The 27970-nt window shown below is 37.4% G+C and overlaps 2 protein-coding genes across 3 annotated transcripts; both read right to left on the bottom strand.

Annotated features, from left to right (window-relative positions):
- Window positions 1-1471: 1471 nt before the first annotated feature.
- LOC131318873 (beta-fructofuranosidase, insoluble isoenzyme 1-like) lies at window positions 1472-7071 on the bottom strand. 2 transcript variants are annotated; one of them, XM_058348898.1, is made up of 7 exons: window positions 6827-7071; window positions 3832-4691; window positions 3577-3735; window positions 2648-2892; window positions 2168-2258; window positions 1681-1886; window positions 1472-1608 (listed from the first exon to the last, which is right to left on the bottom strand). In XM_058348898.1, the coding sequence occupies exons 1-6, from the start codon at window positions 7017-7019 to the stop codon at window positions 1704-1706; spliced, it is 1731 nt and encodes a 576-aa protein (XP_058204881.1). In that variant the 5' UTR covers window positions 7020-7071; the 3' UTR covers window positions 1472-1608; window positions 1681-1703. The 2 variants fall into 2 exon arrangements, with proteins under 2 accessions (XP_058204881.1, XP_058204880.1); XM_058348897.1 differs by having other exon boundaries at window positions 1472-1886.
- Window positions 7072-11610: 4539 nt separating this feature from the next.
- On the bottom strand, window positions 11611-24569 carry LOC131318879 (kinesin-like protein KIN-5C). The gene is made up of 23 exons (XM_058348902.1): window positions 24282-24569; window positions 24037-24166; window positions 22420-22578; window positions 21976-22325; window positions 21757-21895; window positions 21322-21419; window positions 21090-21246; window positions 20140-20209; window positions 19952-20028; window positions 19549-19602; window positions 19371-19451; window positions 17572-17683; window positions 17408-17494; window positions 17139-17314; window positions 16725-16886; window positions 16501-16608; window positions 16053-16211; window positions 15893-15976; window positions 15606-15811; window positions 15321-15422; window positions 14825-14934; window positions 12842-12993; window positions 11611-12053 (listed from the first exon to the last, which is right to left on the bottom strand). The coding sequence occupies exons 1-23, from the start codon at window positions 24326-24328 to the stop codon at window positions 11853-11855; spliced, it is 3021 nt and encodes a 1006-aa protein (XP_058204885.1). The 5' UTR covers window positions 24329-24569; the 3' UTR covers window positions 11611-11852.
- Window positions 24570-27970: the final 3401 nt, after the last annotated feature.

Here is a 27970-nt window from a genome sequence, read left to right on the forward strand (position 1 = left end):
TTTTGTACGTATTTGAAAATTAAAATTCTTTCTTTTTGAGATGTAAATTAAGTTACTACTCAATAATATACCTAGTCTCTAGGATCTACAATTCTAGTAAAATCTGAAATATGAGAGAGTTTAACATTATGACCGATCAATCCTTAATTGTTTAAAAAAAAAAGATCTTGTTTTTGGAGACATTTCACCTAAATGAAGCTTTTTTATTGATTGAGAATTTTTTGAAAGTTGCATATACTACATACACATGAATCATGGACGAAATCGATCTAGGTCCTTCAAAATTGGAGGCCGGCCTTGGGCATGCACTAGCCTCAATGGCCTGCGGGTGCTTGGGCCGCTCAAGCTTTGCAACTTGCTCCAAAATAGCCAGAACTTGCAAAATGTTGACATCAAAACGGATCTTAGGTCAGAAAGAAAATCCTCCAATTGGGCCCGCCGCTCAGATAAATTAAGCCGACTACAACATTAGTGATCCGTCCACTTTTTAATTTCCTTAGATAACATTTTTCATCACCAAAAATATAGTATATTGATAACTCGATAATGGGTACATCGAAGAAAGAAAAGGAAAGAACGGCACACAAACACAAACCCATGGATGCACCATGTAGCAAGAGCAAAGCCAAGAGGAAAAAAAACACAACCTCCCACGAAATATCAAGGCGCAACCTCATGTTGCTCTTCCGATATTCATCAATATTAGTCATTATTGGGTTGTCTAAATCTGAAGTCATCAACCAGGCAAAAAACGGACCAGCACTATAATCTTCCCGATAGGTAGTAGCGCAATGTCCATATTAGAAGTCCGAATTCGAGCCGTATATATATATATGCTTAGGTCCCGACCACATTTTGATCGCGACAAAGTCCTGACACACCCGCTGGTCCCTCACAATCATCTACCCAATCACCTCCTTCTACTAGGTGAATGAAATCTATCCGAAAGGACCCAAACACTTTGAGAATATTAAACTAGAATTCAGAAGTCAGTATCAACAACAAACACCTGTTTGACTAGTTTTATATTATTCTGAAGTTAAACTAGAATTCAGAAATCAATATCAACAACCACCACCACCCGCTTTTGCTAATTCGGATATGTTTGGTTTGGGTTCTGAGAGAGGTGAAAATCTTATTCACGCAGGAGCCATGAATAAATTTTATGATACTCATTCTTGGCATCCGGATTCAAAATAATAATAATAACTATTAATAGTAATAGATTCCGGATTCAAAATAATCTATTACCGTTGATAGATTATTTTGAATCCGGACTATCCAAATCACTTTTGAATGGTTGAAAACGCCCGTGAATAAGTTTCTCTCTTTTTATAGTAATAAGTGGAGAAAGATGGATATAGAAAATTTATTAGAGACCGTACCCAAAAATTTGAAGACCCCAAAACTAACAAGGCGGCCATCTAACAGCAACGATTGGAATATGGAAAGCAGCTCAGTGCAAACGACATTCAGGTGGATCACTTTCCTTGAATAGTCTAATCAAAACCAAATTAGTTACATACAGTAGCTTAACTAATTAATTCCCGATTAACCATCTTTAATTAGAGTGCTAATCAACTACTTGTTCCCCAGTTTTATTACTAACCTAGGAACACAGAACACACACGCAAGAGAGAGAGAGAGGAGTTTCTTTATTTCTAGATTTTTATAACGGATCTGGGGCTATTCTCTATCTGGTCTCAGTTCATGAGAAGAGGATTGGCCATGCTCCAGGCGTTGAGAGATTCGACTGTTATTTTCTCCGTGCCGTTGTTGAATGCAAATAGACGAGCATCCTTCGATACTGCTACGGTGGGGTAAACCCTAGATGTTATGCATGTTTTCCCTCCTGCTCCGAAACTTTCCACGACCGAGTGATCAATCTGGATTGTATAGAACACAAACTCGCAGTTAGCAACCACATTCGTAGCTAGGGAGGAAGACACAAGACACTACAAGGTGTTAAATAGCAGTAGTAGCGGTATCAGGAGTATCAAATGATACGTAGTGAAAATGGGTGTAGCGATGGTAAAAAAAATTTCAAATATATAGTGCCCATGAAGCGGGCAAAATCAGTTTCAACGCTATACGTAGATAGATGGAGGATCGAAAAATTGCTACGTACGTAGATATTTAAATCCATGCATGAGAGAGAGAGGCGTACCAAAGTCCTTAGGGAAAGCTTCTTATCAGTTAAATCTACGTCCACAAAGCCAGCAAATGAAGGCTTATACGGTTTTTCATTCAATGAGGAACTGCACAAATGTACGAAATGTAGAAAAACCAAGTAAGAACTCAGAAGGAATCACGAAAAACAATAAACAAATTCCAAAAAAAAAAAAAACTCAGTAGAAATATCCTAAAGAACAAAAAAAAAAAATGATAGATGTGTATCCAGTATCCACCAACCACACCTCCAAACTCACCTTTCTCTTACGCACATGGGCCCACTATTCTATGTGGACCCCATATTTCTACGATCCACGTGAATCCGTAAACGTGGGAGGGGTCTGGTCGGAGATGTGGTGGATGGATGTGTACGTAACACTGCTCGACAAGAGAAATGACTAGAACGAACATGTTACCAAATAAGTTAATTACAAATCCAATGAGAGGAACCTTCAGGAGGAGTGTTTTAACAAACCTTGTTGCATCGGAGCACATGAGGACCACGTGCTTGTCTCCTCTTCTGAAAACCCTAAAGAAGACAGGGGTGTATTCCGACAGGTCCTCGGAAGCCAGAGTCAAGAGCCCAAACGGTCCAACCCCACCTTTGTTGGTTGAACCCTTGCGGCTGCAAAGCTGTTGGGCGTCCATGGCTGCCCAGCTAGGATCGAATTTCTCAGCCTTGTCCAGACTTGGGAATGTGAAAGTCACTTCCACATCAGCCTAATCACACAAATAAACAAAAACAAATAAGCAATTTTGGAAAAAAAAAATACAAAATAGTATGTGGAACAAAATCAATGCACGTAGCACGTACGACGTGGGTGTGTAGTCTGTTGAGTTTGTGAAGCTTAATTTCATTTTATTAGAGTTTGTGAAGCCTAATTTCATCTAGCTAGTTTTCCGCTTCTCTAACTTTGTTGAGGTTCGGGGGGTTTCTGAGCGCGCAGAAAACATTCACAGCAGGATTAAATAGGGCATCACGGTAATCAATTATGTAAAATTCTGGGATATATATATTAGGCGCAACCAGTACAGTCATACATTCATCTTCATTCGGTAGATCATGAAAACTATTGTGAGCCGTTGATGTATACAGCTATCCAAGTCCGAAATCACACAAATTTCTGTGTCATGCTTTTCTGTTAGCGTGTTCTTTCCTTATTTATTCTTTCGTGCTTTTTTTTTGTGTATTGGTTGAGCGATTTGAAAACATATCCCATTTAATCTTGAATCTATATTATAGAGTATTCTCTGAAGAATTATCTTTTCCATTTCGGTGCCACTGTTGTATCATGGTTAGAACAAGAGAGAGAATAACTTATTTCGTAAAACGAAAAATAAGTACTTACTAAAAAAATAAGAAACTTAGCGAAACGGGACCTTACAGTAGAAGGAGGGACAAACCTGTGCAGCTGTAATTCCTTTGATTTCAAAACGATCTCCCAACTTGAGCTGTTGATTGTTCAGGTGAACTTTCCTCCCTCTTAGGGTTTCTAATTCTTCTATCGGCCATTGTAGCAATTGTTTCCCACTTGGATCAAGCCACACCTTCCTCGGAATTGTCTACGACACACAAAAGAAAAAAACGAAAATGTTAAGATTCATAAAAGATAAATTGACGGTTTAGATTCACAATGATCAAATATCAGTATGTACAACCTGAACTCCAGCCCATCCTTTCTGAACATCCTCCTGAGTAGTATCCGATTCATTAGTCCATCCCCACAAGATCCTTCTGTTTTTACCCGCATCATAAAACGTCTTTGACGCGTAAAAATTTCCGTAGTCATACCTCAACCCGGCCCAACTGTCAACGGAAGTATTATCCGGGACGTATCTATCCTTTTCTCGGAAATACGTCCCGATCGTGTAGTACTCGTACCTTGTCACATCGAGGCTCACTTTGAACACATGCTTAATATTTCCCTCGATCACCGAGGTCTCCAGCCCGGTTTCGCCATCCAACGAAACCGGATAAAAATCCGGGCATTCCCACATACCCGATCTCGCGGAGGAGTGTAAAGGGTGTTGGGCCTTGGTCCATTTCATGAAATCCCTACTCCTATACAAATATACCAACCCCCTTTGCCTTCTCCTACTGCCCACCACCATCCTCCAATGCCCATCTTTGCCCCACCAAGCGGTTGTTGGGTCGCGGAAAGCGGATCCGTTCACGCCGACATCCGCGGACACCAAGGGGTTGTTGTCGGGTTTTACCCATTCCCGGAGGTACGGATCCGAATAGTTGGCGGGTATCGCGTAGTTTTGGACCTGGGTTTGGTTTTGGTCCACTATCCCTGTGTAGAGTATGATGGGCTTGTTACCCGGAAGGATTGTGGCCGACCCGGACCAGCAACCGTATCGATCGAACGGCTTGGACGGGTAGATTGCCGGATCAAGTGAAGTCCAGTTGATCATGTCCGTCGATACCGAATGGGCCCACACAATGTTGCCCCAAACCGCACCCTTGGGATTGTACTGGTAGAACAGGTGATAGATTCCGTTATAGTACATTGGCCCTGTTTTTTACATGGTAATAATAATCACAAGGGATAGAAAGCATTAGAAGATAAAAATAGACCAAACAAAAAATAATATGGAAAAAGGATATTTCTGAAATTAAGATTGTGATGAAATAACTCACCATTTGGATCTGTTTGTTTGCAACCAAAATTGACCATGAAAAAAATAGAGGAAAAAGAAAGAAAAGAAAGGTCAGTGCAGTGGTAATGACAGCTGAAACGACTTAGGAAACAATAATTTTTCAATGCGGAAGATAAAAATAAAGGTAAAATCACTAAGATCATAACCATCAGAAACAAAGAGAAAAAAGATGACAAGAATGATTTGCGAATTGTTGCTGTATATACCCATTAAATATGATTGCGTTCGACATTGTATTACTAGACTTTGAATTCCTGATAACGAACTTGTTTTCAATTGAGATTATAGTCATTCGAACATTACAGTATCTCATTAATTATAGTCTTATCGGTATATTTTGAATTGGATCATGAGAGGTTAAATATATGAACCGGAAAAAGATTAATTTGAAGCTAGAGAGACCACCCCCACCCCCCCCCCCCCCCCCCCCAAAAAAAAAAAAAAACTAATGGAGTATAGGCTACGTTGAAAGCGAAATGAAGGTGGAAGGCTCAAGATTCAAATTGATGAAGTGGGATCATGGATGTACGTACAGGGACGAAAGCAAAAAAATTCCGAAAAGTATAGGGACCAAAATGAAACCTTTTGTCAGTTTGTGGAGGTGGCCCTGCAAATAACTTTATATCGTGTGAAAGAGTTACTCATCAAAGACCCACTATGATCCACTTTGTGATATTTCAACTTCCAACTACATAGATTGACACTAACATCCAACAAAAAAATAAGGGCAAAAGAGTCCCACGATTTTGATTCCAAAAAATAAAATGCCTAGGATATCAAAAAGACAAAGTTGTTTCGGGAATTTCTTAATTCGGTTCGTTTCTGACTATGTAAAGGGCGAGTTTGGCGTAACTTTTCAGGGGATTTTTGGTACGGGTTTTTTTGGTTGCTCTCTTAATCTTTACAAGATTTGGAATAAATTTTTAGACCATAGTTTTCGTCTCGACAAGTGGAATCGAAATAGTTTACAAACATATATCAAAGTTGAAAAATCTACTTTCCTTTGCAATTCAATATCTATATATAGTCAAGCCTGAAGTAAACAGTGATTGTTGATAATCTTACAAAACTCGTTTACCATAGTAGTATTTTATTTCATTTATTATCAAACAATATAGAACCGTCACCTCTAGATTTTATTGTAGATGAAAATTAAATAGTATATCTCGATAAAACTTGAATAGTAATAATGGCTTCTAATCTAGGAACGTCGACAATATATGGTTAGTTGGTGATGAGAGATGTCGAGCCCTACCGCCATTCGACCTCCTCTTTAATTTACCCGTACAATGCTATGACATCTTAAACCTAATATGCATGCAAGACCAAAAATCACAACTTGGGCACCTACGATGTGTTATCATGCAGCACAGAACACATTCTACTAGTACAATGATCACCAAAAATATGATACCGTAGCATTGCTCGTCTAATTAAGATATGATCGATATACCCTAGCAACTAATGGCATTTGGTTCCCACAAATTGACAATTCCCACTTTACGGGCAAAATTTTGACGCTATAGATGCCCAAACAAATCGTCTAAAATCTCGATCTATATGTGTATTCATACTTTTGTTTTTTTGGTACTTTAAAATATTATAAAACAGTCAAACGAGAGAGTTATGCATCAGGTATGCGGACATAAGAGATACAAATTGACGCATGGGACTCACCCTTAGAACAAACGAGAGTTATGCATCGGATATGCGGACATAAAAATACTTTATGTTTCCAATCCTAATTGCAAACTGTCACCCTAATTTCTTGCTTGAGGTTAAAAAGATCTAATTAAATAATTATGCGTCACAAAAAAATTGTTATAAAAAATTAATTAAGAACTGCAAAGATCCATCTGACTGGTAAATTTGCAGAGAGCTTTTTTATGTGATTTTTTTTTATGCATATATAATACGTCACTTGCAGACAAATAGATATATATTCGACGTCCAAGGAGGCGATATATAGGGCCGGTTCAAGGGACAAAACATATAATACCATTGATCCAATGCCTTTTAGGTTGAAAGTGGAAGCCAGTTCTGTGCAGTTGCTTCACTTGAACAGCTTCGACGGATTCGAACCCGGTATAGACCTTGTGAGAGGCTTCAACTCCTGCATTGTTAAGTATCACTGCCGTTCCATACAGTACCAATATTACCCAAAGAAACCTGGTGGCCTCCATGCAGAGAGAGAGAGAGAGAGAGAGAGAAGGAGAGACGGGGTTTGAGTTTGAAAGAATTGTGGGGAGTTTGTTTGGTGATATATATAGAGGGAGAGGGAGAGGGAGATGGAGGGATTAGTATAGGGTAGACATTGGATAAGTTCTTATCAATAACTGATTTGGTTTTTGGGTTAGTTTTCTAATATTCGGAGTAAATACTATCCTGATAAGATTTTGTTGGGATGCTGATTTTGTCATTTCCTTTTTTTTAACGCCACTCCCCTGCAAGTGTATTTTTTGTGTAAAAATACGCTTGCAGGAGAGTAACGTTAACAAAAAAGAAAGTGGCAAAATCATTTCTCTTTTTTTATTATTATTATTATTGGCACTTGGTTTTAGAATCCAAAAACAAGATTTTTTTTTTCCCATTCATTTCATTATTTGCTTCTTCTTTTTCCCCTTTATATATGAACGTAATAATCATACTTGGTAATTATATTTGAAAAGAAGAACAAGGACACGATTTATAGCTGGGGGTTCATAGATTAACTTTTTTCTTACTTGCCTTTTCCATTTTTCGCATTTGTATAATTATATATTATTTTCCTTTTTTTCAAAAAAACAATGTAATTATAACTAGGGAAAGTCTTCAATACACACCTCTTTAAGGTGTGTACCATATGCACATATTGTGCCACCTTATAAAAAATTACTTGGTCATTCATAATATTTTATTTCGTATCGTAACTTTTATATTAAAAATTCGTAACTTTTTAGTAATAGATTCATAACATTTTGAAAATCATAACATTTTTATATGTTTCAATGAGGGTGCATATGATACACACCTAAATAACGGATGTGTATTGTAGCACTTCCCAACTAACTAATTCTACTTTGTTATACTTTTAGGCTCCATTAAGTTATTGGGTTTTTTGCCAAGAAACTAAAAGTTGGAGTGAAGTAAAGGAAAAGAAAATTTTGCTTTTGTGTGTGTTCTATCGACAAGAATTTAGCAGGAAAATTGAATTTATTCTTTTCTGTATAATCTATTTTGCAGGAAAAGTTTTTCATTGGGAAATTAGAAGTTGTGAGTCACGCGACGACATTACGAAAATAAAATAACATTATGAAAATATAACATTGTGAAAGAAGTAAAATTATTGGAATGAATAAGTAAAGAGAAACTTGTGACCAGGTCCGATACTTAGAATACATGCACGTCCAAAATAACAAGTAGATGCTTATGGTATACACTTCGACTAAAATTTTTAAGCAACCAAAACAATAGTAATTAAAATTAAATATTTTTGTAACTTGCCAAAATAATCTGTAACATTTTTATGCATATCGTACACCACATTCCTAACCAAAAAAAAATATCGTACATAACAATCAGCATCCAAAGTTGTACCAAATTTTTATTACTCACCAAAGGAAAAATTTTATACATAAAAAGCTCAACAAGGATACATCGAGAAAATAAAAGAATCCAACAAGGAAGTTGGATGGAACAGAATTTAATGAGAAGGTAGGTACAGATTAAGCCAATTTCATTCCCTCAAATCTTGATTGACTACTTTCCAATGTACCCAAAAAAAAATGCTTGAGTTACCAAAAAATATGTTAGAAATTGAACTATAAAAAGTGTAAAGCACATGAACCGTGAAGTTCGTACCTTATAAATGAGGATAAATTTACTTTTCTACGGTATGCACTCATTCCTAACTATATGTGCCAAAAAAGAACATATATAATATAAACCAAAAAGCGGAATGTGAGATGGTGCATGTTGTGCACATCCAGACCGTCTGTTTCGGCAATCAATGGTCAGGATTGCCGAGATGGTTGAACGGTTGAGATTACGCACAACACTGAGCAATCCGGACCATTGATTGCTGAAACGAACAGTCCGGATACGCACATAACATTGTTGCGGTGCACACAATGTGCGGATGTTATATTAACAGTGAAATATGTCCAAAGTAAAATGAAAAAGAAGAACTTTATTTGTTTGCAGGGTTCTACTAAAATCATGTGGGAGACGTTTGTTGCTTTCTACTTGTTCTTGAATTTCTTTCTACTTCTCTTATGTGAACTAGTTAATTAGTGCTCTTCGAGCACAGTCATGTGGTGCTCCAAGACACTTTAACACTACACATTCTCATGCGGTTGACAGAGTGCATCAATCATCAATACATACTGTCATATACTATATATAAATGTATTTGTGCCTCCTAAGCCTCCAAACACCCCCTTCCTAATTTTGTAGATTTTTTAGTATTTTTTAAAGATTGGGAGAGAAAAGAGGGAACGTGGAGAGAGAGAGATTGAGATTCAGAGAGAGATTTTAGGGGAGGTGATAAAAAAAAAACCTGGGGGAGGCCGGGGGTGTGAATAGGGGAGAGAGATTTTAGGAGAATTGGGTTTGAGTTTTACTAAAAAAAAAAAAAAGATACATTTTTTTTACAAATGCAAATTAATTTGAACTAGTGTTATGTCCATTCGATCACAAGAATGAGAAAAAAACACCAACGTGAATTTTTTTGTCCCGTGCATAAAACGGGTACAACGCTAGTAGACCTTACATAAATAAATGTGTGTAGTGCTGAAACGAGGCTATACTCCGACAGTAATGAATAAAATTACCCGTTTCTGTGTAGAACAGGAAACCACTCTCAAACATGACTCAAAACACACTTCAAACTGAAGTGAAGAAAGTTTTGGCTGGAAGCGATCATTTTCAAGTGGCGTGAAGATGGTTGTGGTCACCACAACTCACAAGTTGCTAGATAGTGGTTCTCATCTTTTAGAAAAAGGTAATTTGGCCTTACAGAACTTTTTAAAAATATTGGAAAATTTTTGTCAACTCTATTTTCCAAAATCCACCCAAAAATCACCTTTCTTTGGTGCGTCTAACGTTTAGTGTGTCAAGGCAATGCTGTATGGAACAACCTTGCAAAAGCTGATTAAAACCATGCAAGGAGTGGATATGGTGGTGTGGCAATGTCGTTAGATCTCAAGTTCAAAATCTCTCAGGTGTTATCAATTTTTGGAGGTCAAGCCGGCCATGTGGAGCAAAGTCCCAGCTTTAATTGCCTCTTCACTGAGGGACGGTTGCCGGTGGGATTAGTTCTTCGAGGATTAATAGAACGTGTAAGTGGAAAGGATCAATGCTCTTGATGACTTGGAGGACGTGGTTTTAGAAGATGATGGTGACTTCGAGGAAGGTGCCCCTCTCTCTCTCCCTCTCTCTCTCTCTCTCAAACTTTAATTCCGAGTTTTTTGTGGTTCTCGGTTTGTCCTCTTGGTTTTCGGATTTGTTTCATTCAATCTGTCCTTTGGGTTTCACTTTGTTCTTTTGTCTTTCCGTTGCTTTGGTAGTAGGTTGTTGGGTTGTTTTAACAAGTGTGCATTTTTTTGTTGTGTTGTCTTGTTTGGCATCTTGCTATTCTTTGGGTATGATTATCGGGTGGCATTTGTCGGTATCCCTATGATCCTTTTAATCTTTATAATCCCTTTCGAAGATTAATAAAAAAAAATATTGCCGATAAAAAAAAAAATTGCAAAAGGTGATTTTGCTTTTCTATGGAGTGCATAACACATCAAAAAGGAAGAAGCTAACACACTAAGGTTTTTACACAAGGATGTGTTCCCACTAGCTGGGGGGATTGAAAGCATGCGTTATGTAATGCACATTCATATCATACATATACTCCTACAAGATTCTTCCAAATTTCTTCAAATGTCATAAAGCATAAGCTAGAACAAGAAAAGTTATAAATTTTGGGTGGTGTGTTTTTGTTTGACTTTGTTTTTTTTAACGGAGGAATAGCCCTACAAGCTTACAGCCAAGCTACTATATGGATCCGACTGCGCAACCCAAACCTCCGGCGAGCTAGTGCAGCCACACCAGTCACGAACCCCCACTTACTACAGGGTACTAGCCCGGTGGAAAATCGAACCCCAAACCTTGAGAAGTATTTTCAAAACCTGCATATCTACCGAAGCACCATAGAAATCTAAGTGTGTTATGGTACGCGGTATGTGTGGACAGTGTTGCAGTAGACTGACTTCTGCTTGAACACTAAACTGAGTAAAATCAATGGGACAAAAAAAATTGCATCAAGTGCTCGATCAACTTCAATCCCCAAAACTAAATTGCATCAGGAATGTATTTGTTTACTCTTTGGCTCGGCAACAGTTCCTTGCTACATTTGCCTAGGTTCTGTAGCAATTTGTATAATACCTAGGCCGATACCTAGACTGCTGGAGGATAATTCCCCTAATTTGGCTCTCTACTCTACCTAAAAAGTAAAATTAGCAAGTCTCTTGCACTTGCCCTAAGGTTAAATGCCAATCCATAAGAAAACAAGAAAAAGATAACCCTTTTTTTAACCGTTATTGGACTGCAATCTGAACATCCCGTTAGCGCTATGCACAGCCCAAAAGTGAGTGAAAGAAAACACCTGGTAAATTTCGCAGTAAAAAAATTGAGTCTCCTACTATCAAGAGGATTAGCTACAAAAGGTATTTATCCAGCTGTGAAATTCTCAAATTCGGAAAGGGGGGAAGAAAAAAAAACGAGTACTTAAATAACAGAATATCCAGCTTTCCGGTAATCTAACAGAAAATCTTACATTAGATAACAAATTCCTCAACAGAACAAACATTTGGTAAATCCCGAGTAGGGATTTATTTCAGATTCATTAAGATATTACATTCAACACTACCCAGTATTGCTAACCCCCTGAGACCAGCCAGCCACATCGCTGTATTTTTCGAAAGCGAATAATAACAGTATACAAGAAGAATACAACTACAAGTCAGACAAATGGGCATGAGTGATGCCTCTTACGAATTGAGTTGAGTGAGAGGCGAGCGTGGTATAAGAGACGGCTTCAGGCCCTTTACTTCAAATGATTCGTACGAATGGTTTTCTCGGAATTCCTCTACCAGGGATTCCATGGGCATGGCTCGAAGCGATTCAATTGTCCCCTTGCTGGGAATGTCTGGCTCGCTTCTGATTGGTGTTGTGCCGGTAGGCTCGTAATCCTAATCATCAATTTTGAAACAATCAAGATGACAATCTAACGACTTATCAAAAAAAAAAAGGATGACAATCTAACTCTATTTTGATCGGGCAACAGAAAATGTGTAACTATTGTGAAGTAACAGAATATCTCAAACCGGTACAATTTGGAAGTAAATAGCAAACGAGAGTTGACAAATAGTTGTGAACACGTGTTCTCAGCCTATATCCGGAAATGAATGAGTAAAATACAGATGGTAATGCCACAATGATTCGTTCTTAAACAAGCAGGAATAGTCATGGTAGAGCCCTCAGTAGGTCTTGAAACAAACAGAAAAACAGATGTATCAGACGGTCAAAGAAGCATATTATGACTCTGGTTGATGATCCAAAAAAAAATTTATGACATTGGTTTTATGACTCTAAATATATTGGCCAGAGCAACAACACATAGGTCACAAGTCTCATATGTACATTACAAGGACAATAGCAGAAACTTTCAATCTTAATTTGTGCAGGAAAAGAAAAAAGGAAGAGAAACAAAAGGACAGATTTCCTCTCCCCACAATTTTTTGTATTTCCCATGAAACATCCAAGAGAAAGAGGAAACACATTGTTTTTATAGTTATGTTCCTCAACATTCGCTAGATCAGATTTCTGTATTCTTCGGCCAAAAACGTGGACTAGGTGGCCAAAAGGTTTTTGTTAAAGTCTGAAGAACTGGATAGTTCAGGTTAGAGTGGGGCGGCCAAGAATGCACAAGCAAGATGCAACTTATCTGGAATCACAAGTACGATGCAAGATCGCATACCATGTATTTCTGTTGGAAGGTGTCCAGTGCTTTTTGTTCAATAGAAGCCGATTGGCCGGAATGATTCTCCCGGAGAACCTCAAGAGTAGTCACATGAGCCTTGACTGCACTCAAAATACCACTTACAGAGCCACATTCCTGCTCTGATACACCTGGGAAAAAAATTCAAACCATTTCCATTAAAAACTGAAAAACAACAATAAATTAGTTTCAGCAGCACTTGTTATGCTTCTAGAAATGGTACCCTGACCCCTGTAAGGATACAAGGATGCATATAAACAAGAGGGAATAGGCATATAAATGCTTCACAACCACAAAGAACTAGAGTGTCCTCGTCTTAAAATTTTACAGAGCACCAGCAGCTGATAGAGTCCAATCAAAGCGCAAAACTGGCTTACACATCCAGCAATCACTCTTCCATACTCTTCCATGGTCCCAAGTTGTTGGTCCTTCCAATTTGGGAAGTTCCAAAATAATCCACTTTGAAAAGTCATGACTATGAAGATATTAAGACGTGAGAATAAACGGCAATTATAAAGGGCACTTTTGAAAATCGGTGCCTTTGGATATGATTGACCTTGAACGTCTTGTTAAGAATTTTGAATTCCACAGAAGGACTAACAGTGGAGAGAGCATCGGATAATAAAATTGAACTCAAAGTCAATGTAAGATATTTAATATTTCATTAGCATTGGCCATTGGCTATCAACACTCAAACAAGCCAAGCAACTTTCTCAGACATATGACCGACTACGACGAGAAATTCAAGGGTGCGGGACAGGCATGGAAATCATCAATGGGAACAGAAGACACACTGAGTGCATGTCTAATGCACACAGAGATATGACCAAAAAATCTTTATCAGAAATTGGACTAGTATTTACTTTGGCTCCGTATGAGGACAATATCAGTGAAATACTAAATCCTTTATTCAATGAGTTGGCTCTCTATGTTCTCAAAGCTTGTTCGGTCAGCGGGAAGGAAGCCAGAAAGTCAAGTCAGGTTTAGTTCCGGCAGTAGCAATGGCTTCTTTATCTCTCCATATTCAAAAAAACAAGATTGTTTAAAATTGATAGGACAAAATCTCATCTTTTTTTTTCAAAACATAGACTTGTATCCTAACACTAATATCTATTTAGTGGAATATGGTATACCATGTGACTGCGCCTTTTGCCGCACCCTAAATGAAAGAGTTCTTATGCTTATGCATCGAGAAAATTATATATGGGGAAATATGTAGAATAAAAATTAGTGTGTTCTTTGAACCCAGGATGTTCACTTAAACCCTGTCATGTTATAGTGCAACCCCTAAACAAAGGATCCATAACGTATGCATCATAGTGAAACGAGGTGCACTTGAGGCTCAAACAATGAGTAAATAGGCAACATAGTTGTCCAAAAGTCAAGCTCCTCTGTTATGTTAGAGCATCCAACTTGAAACCAATTGCGGGTAGTGGACAGGCTTCCCTTGTACATATACGAGTTTTGTGAGTAACAATCAACAGATGTGGGACAAGCTCTAGCATAGATCCAAAGGTGAATCTATTCAACACATAGGCATTTATGTTTTTGACTGGCAATAAAATTGATCTTATTCTTAGGTCATACAATACACCAGCAATGTCAAGTAAGAAAGTCTGTGGAAGGTTTAAGGCAAGCTGTAACACTTATTTTTCCCATGAAAACTAGTTTTTAGCCATGCAATCAAAGATAGTGAATTTGGGAAGGATTGGAAATTCATGGAGATGAGTTTGAAGCCAAAATATGTTGTGGTTCAATGGAACATATCTAGCCTGGCCACATGGACACATCCTACAAACAAGCTACAACATACAGATTGCATTGTCAAATTCCAACCTTGAAATTTAACCCTAATGTAGAAAGGAGTCATTTCAAAACATGATTTAAATTCGCAAACAAACAGAGAATATATCAGAATAATATCATACGAACTCGAAAAGATAAGATGTGATTGATACTCACAATCAAACTGCTGAATAATATCTTCACTATTTTTTGCCACATCATCTTCAACTGAAGCCCTTGCCAAGCTAATCTCAGTATCATGTTGCTCATTACTATCAGACACATTCCTGGAACAAAAGGTCCAAGAATTATCTCAAATTAACGGCATCTGCAACTAATGCACTCAAAATCCATTCAAGTATTGAATTCCACCATTACCTTTTTCATTCCCACATAAATATTTACCAACATTCTGTAAGAAACAGCTTTTGAAATAAAAATGCATGCTTTGACTTTCCATAGAGGAGTTATTTTTCGGGACATGCCGAATTTGCAAGAGCGAAAAACAATTAGGAAGAAGTATATGGCTACAATTCACTGAACCATCAATAAAACCGAAAACAATCCCCATGTTTCATAACTAGAAAGGACTGACGTCAAATTTTCCAATTACGTCTAGTGCAGAATACTCATAGTCTTCTGTTTCTTGACAAACAATGTTAGGGCCACCAACCTGACAAGGGAGACCAACGTTGAAACATGTTGACAACCCATTTCGTTAATGGTCTCATGTGTCCCTTTCCACTGCTTGGAAGCTGCTTCAGTAGTGTTTACACTGCGAAGGAAAAATGGAAACCAACAGGCAACATTGAAAGATCAATTGTAGAACATATTATACAAGTCCCTATCCATGGCAGAACATATTACACGAGGTCCCAACTTGCCAGCAAAAGTTTATCCGAATATCCAGAAGCAAACAAAACAGAGAGAAATAAGCACTGCATCATTCACTTTTTACCATTGCTGGAGGAGTAACTCCATACGGCAATGTTTGGCAGCAGAGAAATCTGCACTATCTTTTGCATCATTGTCTGCTTGCAAGGATAACTCCTGCCATTTTCTTTTTGCATCTGTAGTGATACCCTCCATCGAGGAAACATGCCCGTCCAAAAATTTCTTATTTCCAACAACTGTTTCTTTGAGACTAATGAGCCGTGCATCCACCTGTCAGCATAACCATTAGTCCTTCCTGAAAACAAAACAAGAGAAGCAAAAAAGCATTCAAGACAGCAAACACAAACATACCAAGTCCTTTTGGCGACGAATATGATTAGAGACTAGGCCAGTTACATCAGCAATAAGCTTCTCTGCAACTGATTTTGATTGCTCCTGTATACGTTAAGCTTAAACTGTGAAACACTACTCAAAACCTATTATCTCTGCAAACAAGATTCTGAATATTTACCTCGTAAGCCTTCTGAAACTCTACTATACTTCTTGATTGGATGTCATCAATTTTGGTTACATGGCTTTGAAGCTTTCCTGATTCTTCCATAAGCTTATGGAGAAATCCATTGGTGAACTCTGACATATTCTTGGAGTGCTCAATACTTACATTAAATCTCTGCACAATTACACAAACGTAAACAAAATTTGGTTTAAATAACAGTAAAACAGTCAAGACAATTACTAAACTCAAAAATGCAAAAATGCAAAAGAAGGTAAAGAACTTAATGTAAGTCCACAGATCAACTAATTAGGCATCCTCTCTAGAAGGACTTTGCAAAATCATAAGCGGACATTTTTCTGTAATAATTGGCCATGAAAGTTGGAATTTCAAGTGAGATATGTCACCAAGTACCATTAGAGAAACTAGATATTCTCGAAGGATGTGAAGAACTAATGAATCAAACCTGGCGAAGATCTCTAGCGAAATGAGCCATTTCTCCTTGGTGAGTTGACAGAGTGCCTTGAAGATCCTCAAAAATAGAATTCGCTTCAACAGCCTCTGCAGCTAAAAACTGATTCACAAATAACAAAAAGAAAGACAGAAGGCATGATATCAATCAATCATCAACGAGAATTACGATAGCATAAGAAAAGCCATTCACGCAAACATGAAATTGGTGCAACCTACTTGCTCAATAGAAGATGCATTAGAAGAAACTGAGGCTGAAATCTCCTCTAAACCAGCATCAGAGCTTGCATTGTGCAGACGAACAACATTTTGTATTGCCTCAATGTGAGATATATACAGCGCCCTAGAAGCAGTCATTTTTTTCTTTAAATCCATGATGGCCTGTGATAGGAATTTGACTTAACATCCATGTGTGTAAAAAGAAATGGGAACGTGGATGAAGCTCAATCTCATACAAAAGCAAGTACTTATAAGCTTGTAGCAAAGATCAATCATTCCAATAAAATACACACAAAATATTAGATAGGTAGATAGATATATATACAGATACAGAGAGAGAGAGAGAGAGAGAGAGAGAGAGAGAGAGAGCGCGATGAAGTGGTCGAATAAGATCAGCCAAAACTTCACCAGTACCTTATTGTGTATGTCCAAAAACGACTGACAAAGTTTCTCAATGCACTGGAGGTGTTCATTTTGACGAGACATTGAGGTTGCTAAGGTATTACAAAGGGAACCTAGTTGCTGCACTAGATCGGCTTGGAAATCATTCACAACTGACCTGTTATCAACATTCAGTTTGTCTTCTCTTGCTATAAAAAAACACATCACACGGCAGCAGTCAGAAACAGATGTACGTAATCAAGACACTTAGTAGGATATGAATTGTAACTGACATAACGTACCGATTTTCGAATATAACAAAGCATTATCCTGCAGAGATTTCTCCAAGTCAGATCGCAAGACGCATGCTTGATGAGCCAATGCATTTTCTGTTCCAAATAGGAATCGACATTAGAAGATTCAGCAACCAGAAGTATTTCCAACAAAAAGAACAAATCAAGCATACCTGCTTTTTTATGCTCAGATATGACAAAATCACGCTCCTTGAGAGCATACTGGCATCTCCTTAACTCTTCCTCAGTGCAAGCCAACGATTTGCTTGTTTGGTTCAAGTTTCTCTGCAAAACTTTGCATTTTATGATGAAAGCAAGGGAAGAATCAAAAAGTTTACAATGGATACAAGATGCATCAAACCTAAAAGTGTACAAGAGGCACTGAAGAGATGTTTCCAAGACTCAAGCTTTGAATTTTTATTTTTTTTATCAGCAAAAGTAACATTTTATTAAAAGAAAACTTGACAAAGGGTACATCAAGTTCAGGGGGTAAGGGGAGGGGAATCCAACTAAGGGTTGGATGAAGAAGAAAACACCAAGTGGGCTGAGGCCCAAACATCTGTGGGCAAAGCCCAATAGCACCCTATAGGCTTCAAAACGCCCAGATTTAAACACATAAAGCTCAAATACATCACAAAGGCCTAAAATGCCCAGATTTAAAATTTGGGTTTTGATTTGGCATGCATTGGATGATGCTCCACCTACTTGGAGTTAGCTTAAATATGTGGTAGTCTTGAAGTCTTGTTTTAGTTCTGTTTTTGTATTCTCTGTTACTGACACGTTTTTTCAGTCGAAAGAGTATCTTGCTAATTGTGTGATTCGATGGATATGGGTTTTTTGCCCATGATCCGTCTTATGGGTCAAGTTCTTCTTTTATTCTTTTTCTTTCTTTTTCCTTTTTTTTTTTTTTTGGAGGGGGGGGGGGGGGGGGGGGGGGGGTATTATATTTTGGCTTATTTGGGTTGAGATTGATTTAATAAATCAAAAGTTAAGTAGTTTCCTTATTTAAATTAGGAATGTAAAGCAAAGTCTCACATAGCCTAGGTACCTAAGTAATATAAAGTATATAACCATGAGGGCACCCTAACTTCAGTAGCTAGCTTTTGGGGTTGAGTTCTTCCCAAGATCATGTAACATGGCATCAAAGCTAGGTTCCAGAGATGGGTAGGGTGTATTTCTCTGGCCTGGCCTACGGGTACCCTCGCTTAAATAGCATGAGGGTTCCCTCACTTAAACAGCTAGCTTTTAGGGTTAAGTTATACAAAAGACCATGTAACTGTCTCTATAGAATATATGAGGATGTAATGCCTCAGTAATAAGGGAGATGGATATTACAGCACATTCAAAACTTTATAACATCTTTGATGGATTGTGTTCTACCCAAGACCATGTAACAGCCTCTATAGAATATATGAGGATGTCATGCCTCAATAATAAGGGAGATGGATATTACAGCACAATCAGAGCTTTATAGCATCATTGATGGATTGTGTAATGAAATCAAACACTTGGTGCGATGCCTAAGGATTCAAGTAGTGATTCCTAAACCTATCTTCTTCTCTCTTTTTATTCTTGTTTTCTATTTGCAATCTGCCCCTGTTACTGTTCACATAGTACTATTCACAGCCCTAAAAGTGTTCTAAAAGGCGGCGACATGATTGTCCCTAGGCGGTTTGTTTAGGCGCTCGGCTGGGCTAGGCGCCTAGGTGCTAGGCGGGCGCCTAGGGTCTGGAATCTCCAAAAAAAAAACCAAGGCAGGCGCCAAGGCGGCCTGGCGCCTTTTAGACCACTGCCTAAACAACATAAATTAGTACTGGAACCTTGCCTAATCACTTCTCCAAAACCCTACTTCTTTGTTTCCTGAACCTTGCCTAATCACTGCTCCAAAACCCTACTTCTTTGTTTCCTTTACAGATCCTAAATCCTGCAATTGTCCTACATCAGGTTATATAACACAGTGAACATAAATTACCTTGGTGGCACCAAGTTCACTGCTTAAACCAGAGCATTCTTGAACCTGAGCATCATATTTATCTTGCAGTTCTTCAAGTTGCTGGTCATAACAAACAAGGAATGTGAGGTGACACAAAAAAACACAACAACATTACAGATGAATCTTGTTATTTGTTAAAGTTTTAAATGTAACTGACCTTCTGATGAGTATCTATTGTAACACCCATTTGTTCAATCTGATCAGCCATTGCCTAGACATGAAGAAAGAATATACAATTTAGGAGGAGAATACTAGAATAGTAAGATTCAGAAAATCAATATAAAATGATTTAGGAAACATATGTCGCCTGATGGTGTGTCAATCCAAAGGTTACTCAATCCATGTACTAAGAAGTAAGAATGTACATGCAACACATCCCAAATGCTTCACTGAAAATTCAAGCAGACAACAGAAATACGACGATTTTGAAAGCAAATGGATTGGATTAGCAATGAAGAGTCTTCAACGGTCAAGAGGTCAATTACAGAACTATAAAGGAATAAAAAAGTAAAAAACTGCTCAAACAGTGAAAGAAAGACAAGACAAGACCAATCCAGTACCTTCTTTTCACTTTCTTCCTGATAGTATCGGTCCTTCGGTATATAGACACCATTTTTCTCACGAGCAGCATAGACCTCTGGATGATAGGTGCATATAACACAGGTAAACATATCAAATAGAAGTATAACTGAATTACTAGTAGATAAAAGCATCTTCACATCAAAAACAGGTATCCAAAAGTTTTTACCTGCCTTCAGCCGTTCAATTTCACCATAAAGATCCTTTATCAGTGTTGATTTCATCATTTTCTGGTTGACCTACGAAACAGAAGACAAAAAGAGAAGTTAATTATGGCCATCTGAGTTACACCACCATCAACGACAAAAGTTAGGTCATCTCTCGACTCTCAGGTCTCAACAGAAAGATGACAAATGCATATTGAATCCACCCAAGCTACATTGCAGACTTTATTTTCGTTTTGGTGAAGCTGAAGCAATTATAGGACATTCAGCTTACTAGCAACATGGTACAACGTTCTCATAGATTATCCACTGACAGGAAATGCCAACATCACTAGCAACACGGTCCAAAGTCTTACACAAAGTTCCTTCCAGAGAATTCCAGGAAGTGATGAGTTTAGAAATAGTTTAAAAAACTAGCATTTCATTTCCCGTATCTGGAGACCACATTATGGGTTGACAACTAGTAGACCACGTTCACATTATGTGCGTATTTATGCATGTATATACATGTTGACCAGCTTTGTAAAACTAGGAAGACCATGGTTACTGAACCAGTTTTTAAGGACAAGATGTTAATCCACGCAAAAAAAAACTCAATCCGGGGAGGAAGTGAAATAAACAATTGATTCGTTTCAGAAAAAATTATTAACAAAAGAAGAACAATCTGGAAAGCAAATGAAATTGGAAGTGTGAGTTATGGAATTCTAATGCTAAAGGATGATCAAATCTGTAATCATGTATGTTTTTAGGACATTCCTTATCTCAATCTTGAGAATTTGCAGATTATGCAATAAACCCTAGTTATGCTAGATATACAAAATTACAGACCAAGAAATGTTAAACTAAGTATCTAAGTGACTATCCAACTTAGAACTAATGAGAAATATCTGTAAAGAATGCAAACAAACAGAGAAGAAAGCTCAAAATATAGGAAAAACAATATGTAAAGATCAACCTCTGGCTTATTTCTAATATTTTTTGCCCTATGTGCATAATCCAGTGTACTCAATGTCTCCTCCAGACAATGTACTGCAGGTGATACTGTTGCAATAATGCATGTCTTGGTTCTTCCTCCCAGTGAATCACGAAGCAGACGAGTAAGCTTGCTATCCCTGAATTAACATAGATGCTAAGAAATCTGAAAAGAAGAGAAGGACAAGGTAAATATTTCAGAAAACAACTTTAACCTGTAAGGGATGTGCCCAAGATGCTCCACAAGAGCATTAATAACTCGTCCAAGAGTTAGCAAACTTTTGTTTATCTCTCCAGCTTCTCTTGCACGGCCCTATGTAACATAATAACTCATGTTTAACCACAAGCATAAATAGAAAGGAATCATAACATACCTACACAGACAAAACAAAAAAATGTAGGAAAAGCAAGTCAAATCAATACGAAAATCTTTTCATCAATTTGTAGTCCCTAATTCAGGGCATGTACTTGGTCCAATCTGCCCCAATCGCAATCAAAGGGACCGGTTGTAGCCTGCGGACTCCAATGAGGACTGGAACACAATTTCACTGAGTAAAGTAGGCTGTAGTAACTGGAAAATAACTAAGTATCCTAGTTTTATTACCAAATTCTTTTGTTTTTTAATTAATTAGAGGAGAATGTCAAAATACCTCCCTAGCACCAGAGCGAGAAATATTTTCTGAACCAGCTAAATCAACCAGATTCAACTTGCCACATTTGATAAGCTCTTCACCTTCTGGGGTTGCTTCCTTGATGTGTATAGTTATGGAAAAAAGGGAATGGGACCGACTGAAAAAACAAAATATATCCTTAATAAACAAGGAAACTAACTACATATCTTACTGCATCAAGAGTGAAAGTATCATTACCTTGATTGTTTGTTTAATAAAGTTTCAGCAGTGCGACGTTTTGCAGACCCTCTTTCAAGTAGAGTAAAAATCTCATTAGCACTTGTCACAATTTCCTCCTCTAATCCTCTTACAAGAACGCCACCTTTCCCATCTTCCATGAGAGGCAACTGTTTTTTCTGCCTATCCTCCACCGGAACCCTAGATATCTCCTCAGGGGCGAGCAAGTCAGTGATCTCCTCATTATACAACTCTAAGAAAGTGACTTTAACACTATACTCAGCATTCTGACCCTCCAACGTGTCAAAAATTTGCTTCACAGCTCTAGGTATGACACCTGCTTCTTGAGGCAACTCCCCATTAGGTCCACTCTGTCACAAAAATAGAGACAGCATCCATATCAAAATTGAACAACTATTACAACCTTTAAAATGAACTAACCAGTAACCACAAAAACAACTGTACCTTTGACCTCTTACATTCTCCTTCCATGGTGTAAGTTTTTCCTGTACCAGTTTGTCCATATGCAAAAATGGTGCAATTGAACCCCTCCAAAACTTCATGAACAATGGGAACAACTGCTTGATCATAAAGATCCCTTTGTTGAGCTGAAGGGCCAAAAACCTACATGTAGCACAAATTGACAGTATATAACTTGAAAGTACTGCAACATGTATAAAGAAGGTAAATCACTATCAAGGTACAACAGGGCTCCGTAGATTTTAAAACCAACAATCTCCTCCACTCCTTAAAAGACCTAACACCTCTGATTATATGACCTGCCCTAGTCCTGTGTAACTTTATTTGGCTTCTAAGTTCTAATTCTACCACTAGAACAGGTTTACTATAAAATTTTATAGTTAACCTAGCTTTGGTGAAACTTAACCGTGATATTCATCAAGTTGGTAAAAAATAAACAAAAAAGACAGAAATGCTAACTTTGCAATGCACAAAATGCCAAATTTAGCAAACTAACAGTTAAAAGTTGAAGAATCTTCAAGAGAATGATGCTTCTTTCGAGCAAGGCTATTAGATTGACTTTGCAACACCTATGTTAAGTAGTTAACACAACACAATTTTCCTGTATGAAAAATCTAACCATATTGCTTCTCTCTGGGTTACATACATCCATGCTGGTAGAAATACAAATTAGGGGAGAAGTGTCCCACTCTAACTTCGTATCAGACATAGATAACGAAAGTGAAGTGTTTGATATCTCATAGGGAGAAGCATAAAAAACTCCTTCGGATCCTTTTTTTATCTCTTTCAACTCTACAGAGCCAATGCAGATAAGGCAACAAGAACTAAGTAAAAAAACAAGACTTGGATCATTCATTACACAACTACCAAATCTTTATTTTTCCTAGAGTCACTTGAAGTGCCATAAAGAAAATGAGAAACAGAAAAGGAAGAAGAAGAAAAGAAACTTGGAAAGGCACCCCCACCCCACCATCAGTTTTTCTTTTTGTGCAAAGGACCACAGCGTCAATGAAGGCTCCACCTAATAGGCTCGCCCATCTCATGGGCTACAAAAACAGAAAACAAAAATGTTGGTTTTCACCTAAAACTGATCTACAAGTACCTAATCTCCTTGCCCTGTTATTATTTATAATACGGGCTATATTCACAAATTGGTAGTGAAACTGCATGCAAAACACCGCAACATTTATAAAGGATCAACCATTAGGGCTTGCCGTCAAATGGGCTGTGAAATCACCACAAGGATAATAGGATATTGATTTTCACCTATAATTGGTTTTTCTCACACAATTTCTTCGTGATAGTCTTCTTAAAAGCTACCAGCTTTACTCTTTCATTGTATGAGTTTCCAATACTCTTATCAATTCTGATGCCGTCTTTCAAGTTGCGTGATGGAAAAAAGCAATTTCTTCTCACTAGAAATAGAAAATAGGTCTCGGAGGGGTCTTATGGAAGTCATGGAACTCCTCTATAACCTCAATACACACACAGACTATGATGCACACTTCTGGTAAGACAAACAAACAAAAAATAAACCCTATCAATCATACACACAAAACTCACTAAATTGAACAGAATTAAAAGCTCTTTAAGACCGAATACCTTGTCGAACGTGAAAACCCTATCGATGTGTTTCCCGGCAATGTTTTGAGAGACTGCTACTTCTCTCTGGTACTCGTTGCAGGTCACCACCTGCGGCGCGTTGTTCCTCAACTCATCTTCGCTAAATGGCCTGGAAAACAAACACACATACGTAAATGACTAGTCGTAGTTAACAAAGTTGTACCTTTAGATCTCCAAATTGAAGACCTCGTAAAACGAAACCCTAAACCCAGGCGTACTGGTACCTGCAACGGAGAAGGACTTGAACATTGACGCCTTTCTCTTTCGACATTTTTTAACGAAGAACGAGGAGAGAGAGAGAGAGTCGGCCGGCGCCTATGAGGTTTTCTTCTGTAGATCCAGGCACTCACGAGTTTAGTTGTTATCTCTCTCTCTCTCTCTCTCTCTCTCTCTCTCTCTCTCTTCCTTTTTGCCCTCTCTCTCTCTCTCTCTCTCTCTCTCTGAATGCTCAAAATAAGAGCGGGACGGGATGGAGATTTGAACTTTTGGCAGCCGCTCCCCAATCTGTACGAGGGTAGATCTGATGGTCTGTGCGACGTTTGAATTCGGGTTTCGTTCGTTTTACCGAAATACCCTAATGTTCTTTTTGTTTTTAAATTTAATCAAGGGTAAAGTACATTTAACCCCTTAAACTAACACCCGTTAGTACTTTACCTCCCCAAACTATAAAAATTGACACTTAATCCCCTCTAATTTTGAAAATCCCAATGCCTTTGGCATCGTTAACGAAAAACCATTGAATTGCCATATTGCCTTTAATTAGTAGGATACCATTGTCCAAGGCCATCAATCTTCTTTTTTCCTCTTAACACAACCACCACTCGACTTAAAGATTTAAAACAATCAGCCATCATACAAACAAACCCAATCGACCTTTAACATACAAACCCAAGATGGCGGGATTTGATAATAGGTCGCTTGAGAGACTCTATCTCACAACCATGTAAGCAGAGTCCACGCCATCCGTCGAGTATGACCTCTACTCTAGCAGCCTTAAGTTATTTCTCGTCATCTTCAAACTCCATCGTCTCCGATGACACCGTTGCTCCTCCTGCCAAAAAACTACTTCTTTTGCCCCTTCCTTGTCCACCATCTCCTTCGGTCTAACAAGGTAAATGTAAATAACGTTTACTCTCGCGGCTACCACCGCCTCACCGAGGTTTAAACCAGCAAACCCTGAAGATGGATGAAATCGATGGCATCGACGAAGGCAACAACCATCATGATTCCATAGATTTATCTCTCAACAAACCCAAACCAATTATACTCTTTCTCTCCCTAAATCTATCCCTCTATTGGAACATTTAACTACATCACTTACATCTTCGTCTCTCTCTCTCTCTCTCTCTCTCTCTCTCTCTCTCTCTCTTTCTCTCTCTCTCTCCCCTGAAAATGGACATCGCAAGACATACCTTAAGGTCACCGGATAGGGCATTCAGGTGTGGGTCGTGGGCTGTCTGAGGCGGCGGAGCGTGATTCTATAGTGACGGCGGCGATAGGTTAAAAGGTTTTTGCATGAAGGTCGATCGAAAACGTTTATTTGTGAAATTGGTTGGTTTTGTGAAATCATTTAGTAGGTCGTGCTATGTTCAATCCCCTTGAAAGGGATTCAACAAACCCTAGTTGGGTTTTGGTCCGAACCCTTGGTGTGGAGAAGATAATGGGCAATAACATCTCTCATTTTCAAATGAGAGATCAAGTGAGTTGCATGTAACGTTTTCCAAAAAATGTTTTTAAAAAAAACATTCATTTTTTCAAAACAATTTTTTTAAATAGAATTTATTTTTTCTAAATACTATTTTCAAAAGTATATTTTTTTAATCATTTTGGATTTCAGAAAAAATAAATAATTGAAAAGAGTTTTTGTAAAACCTTTTTTTTTGTCAAAAAATTATTTTCAAAACTTTTACTTGTATTTTTAAAAAAATGGTTTTTGAGATTTTTTTTTTTCAAAAAAGAGAGAGAAATAAAAAAAGGGTAAAATACCTTAAATGACCCTCATTTTAACGGGTTGGACTAATGGCAATAGCCTTGGGGACTTGATTGGTACACATTTTCTACTTTGGGGACTAAATGGCAGCAATGTTTACATTGAGAACTAAATTAACACACGGTCAATACTTTGGGGACCAAAAATGTTATTAATTAAGCCCATTTTTGAGGTAAAACATAAGGTGGGCTAATGACATTTTGGCCTGAGACACCAAATCAAATGTTAAAATCTGACCAAATCTCATAGAGACAATTGCTTGGTTTTTTCTTGCTCACTAATCATGTTGGTAGATCTCAATCAATGCTATAATTATTTTGGTTTATAGGCTGCGCTCTTATGCTCTTATGAACTTAATTAAAAAAGTGGTTATTTCTCAAAATACTTTGATAAAAAAAAATATTTTTTCGATTCCTGTCGTCGAAGACGAATCAATAACCGACAAAAGTTTGACACAAAACTAACATATGCGAAATTTTTTCAAATAAAGACAAAATTTATAGATTTAATTCAAGTTGATAAGAACGCAGCCTTGGGCATAATTTTGGTTCCGATTCTAATGAGCATATGCTTCCACTGAACTGCTGGAAGTTCAAAAATCTTGAAACTAAAATTTTTACGTGCTTTATATATAGACTACATGTATACACGCACACACTTATCTCTATAATATATATACCGTATACGGTACTGTTAATCCATAGTTTCAAAGCAAAAACTAGTGGACTGAACCATATACAGCGGGTCGCAAAAATTTAAAACCGTATCCGGACCATTAATCTATGGATGTGTACCAAAATGTAAGTTTCATTCGGTTTGGTCTAGTTCGGATTGATTTAGTGGTTCTTTCAATTTTGTTGCAAATCGTCATCTAATACTACTAGTTTTTTGAATGTCCAATAATTTTTTTCCCCATTTTGAAAAGTTGCGAGGAAATTATTTTACCATTTTTTAGAAAAATTATTTTACTCTCTGCACTAAGTTTCTCTATCTAGCCCTCTCCATTCATTATCACTCATTATATCAAAATGATTTTTCAAAACTTAAAACCAAACAATGGCCCCATTTCACTTTTCAAAATAAGTACGTACTTAAAGTTTTCAAAGTTTAAAAACAATGAGCTTATTGAAATCAAAAAATATGCAATATGAATATTATTTAATAGATCTCGATGAGATCCTTTGAACGATGTAAAAAATTGAAAATTTATTTTTGTAAATAAATTATTATTTTTAATTTTTAAAAATTGAAAATAATACTTATTTTCAATTTTGTTGCAAATCATTGTCTAATACTACTAGTTTTTTGAATGTCCAATATTTTTTTTTCCATTTTGAAAAGTTAGGAGGAAATTATTTGTGAGAAAATTATTTTACCATTTTTTAGAATATTATTTTACTCTCTACACAAAGTTTCTCTATCTAGCCCTCTCTATTTATTATCACTCATTACATCAAAATGATTTTTTAAAACTTAAAACCAAACAATGGCCTCATTCCACTTTACAAAATAAGTACCTATTTTCAAATTTAAAAATAATGAGCTTATCGAAATCAAATAATATACAATATGATTATTGTTTGATTGCGGATCAAAAAAAAAGAAAAAAGAAAAAAGAATATTGTTTGACAAATGTCGATGATATTTTTTGAATAATGTAAAAAAATTGAATTTTATTTTTTTTGTAAATAGAGTTTTCTTCCAACGGAGCTCCATTTCTGCACGCAATTCTCCTTTCAAAAACCCGGGTTCAGCTCCAGTCCAGTGGGTTATTGTCCATTGTGGTCCAGTACACAGTGAGGATGAACTCTAGGGAATCCAAGGCTCCATATGAAGCTAGCGTGGAGCCTCACATTTGCTCTTAAACGGCACTGACGATTGTTTTTTAACGGAAAGCTCCAGCCACCAAAAACCATTGCTAAC

Source organism: Rhododendron vialii, chromosome 3a, assembly GCF_030253575.1.
Source record: "Rhododendron vialii isolate Sample 1 chromosome 3a, ASM3025357v1".
NCBI lineage: Eukaryota > Viridiplantae > Streptophyta > Magnoliopsida > Ericales > Ericaceae > Rhododendron > Rhododendron vialii.

Coding starts and splice junctions, on each gene's coding strand:
- LOC131318873 (XM_058348898.1), bottom strand. CDS start 7,019: ATGGAGGCCACCAGGTTTCTTTGGGTAATATTGGTACTGTATGGAACG. Junction 2,893..3,576: donor AAGGAATTACAGCTGCACAG/GTTTGTCCCTCC, acceptor TTGTGTGATTAG/GCTGATGTGGAAGTGACTTT. Junction 1,887..2,167: donor AGCTTTCCCTAAGGACTTTG/GTACGCCTCTCT, acceptor TATACAATCCAG/ATTGATCACTCGGTCGTGGA.
- LOC131318879 (XM_058348902.1), bottom strand. CDS start 24,328: ATGTCGAAAGAGAAAGGCGTCAATGTTCAAGTCCTTCTCCGTTGCAG. Junction 19,452..19,548: donor CAATAGATACTCATCAGAAG/GTCAGTTACATT, acceptor TGTTATGACCAG/CAACTTGAAGAACTGCAAGA. Junction 15,977..16,052: donor AGTTTCAGAAGGCTTACGAG/GTAAATATTCAG, acceptor TAACGTATACAG/GAGCAATCAAAATCAGTTGC.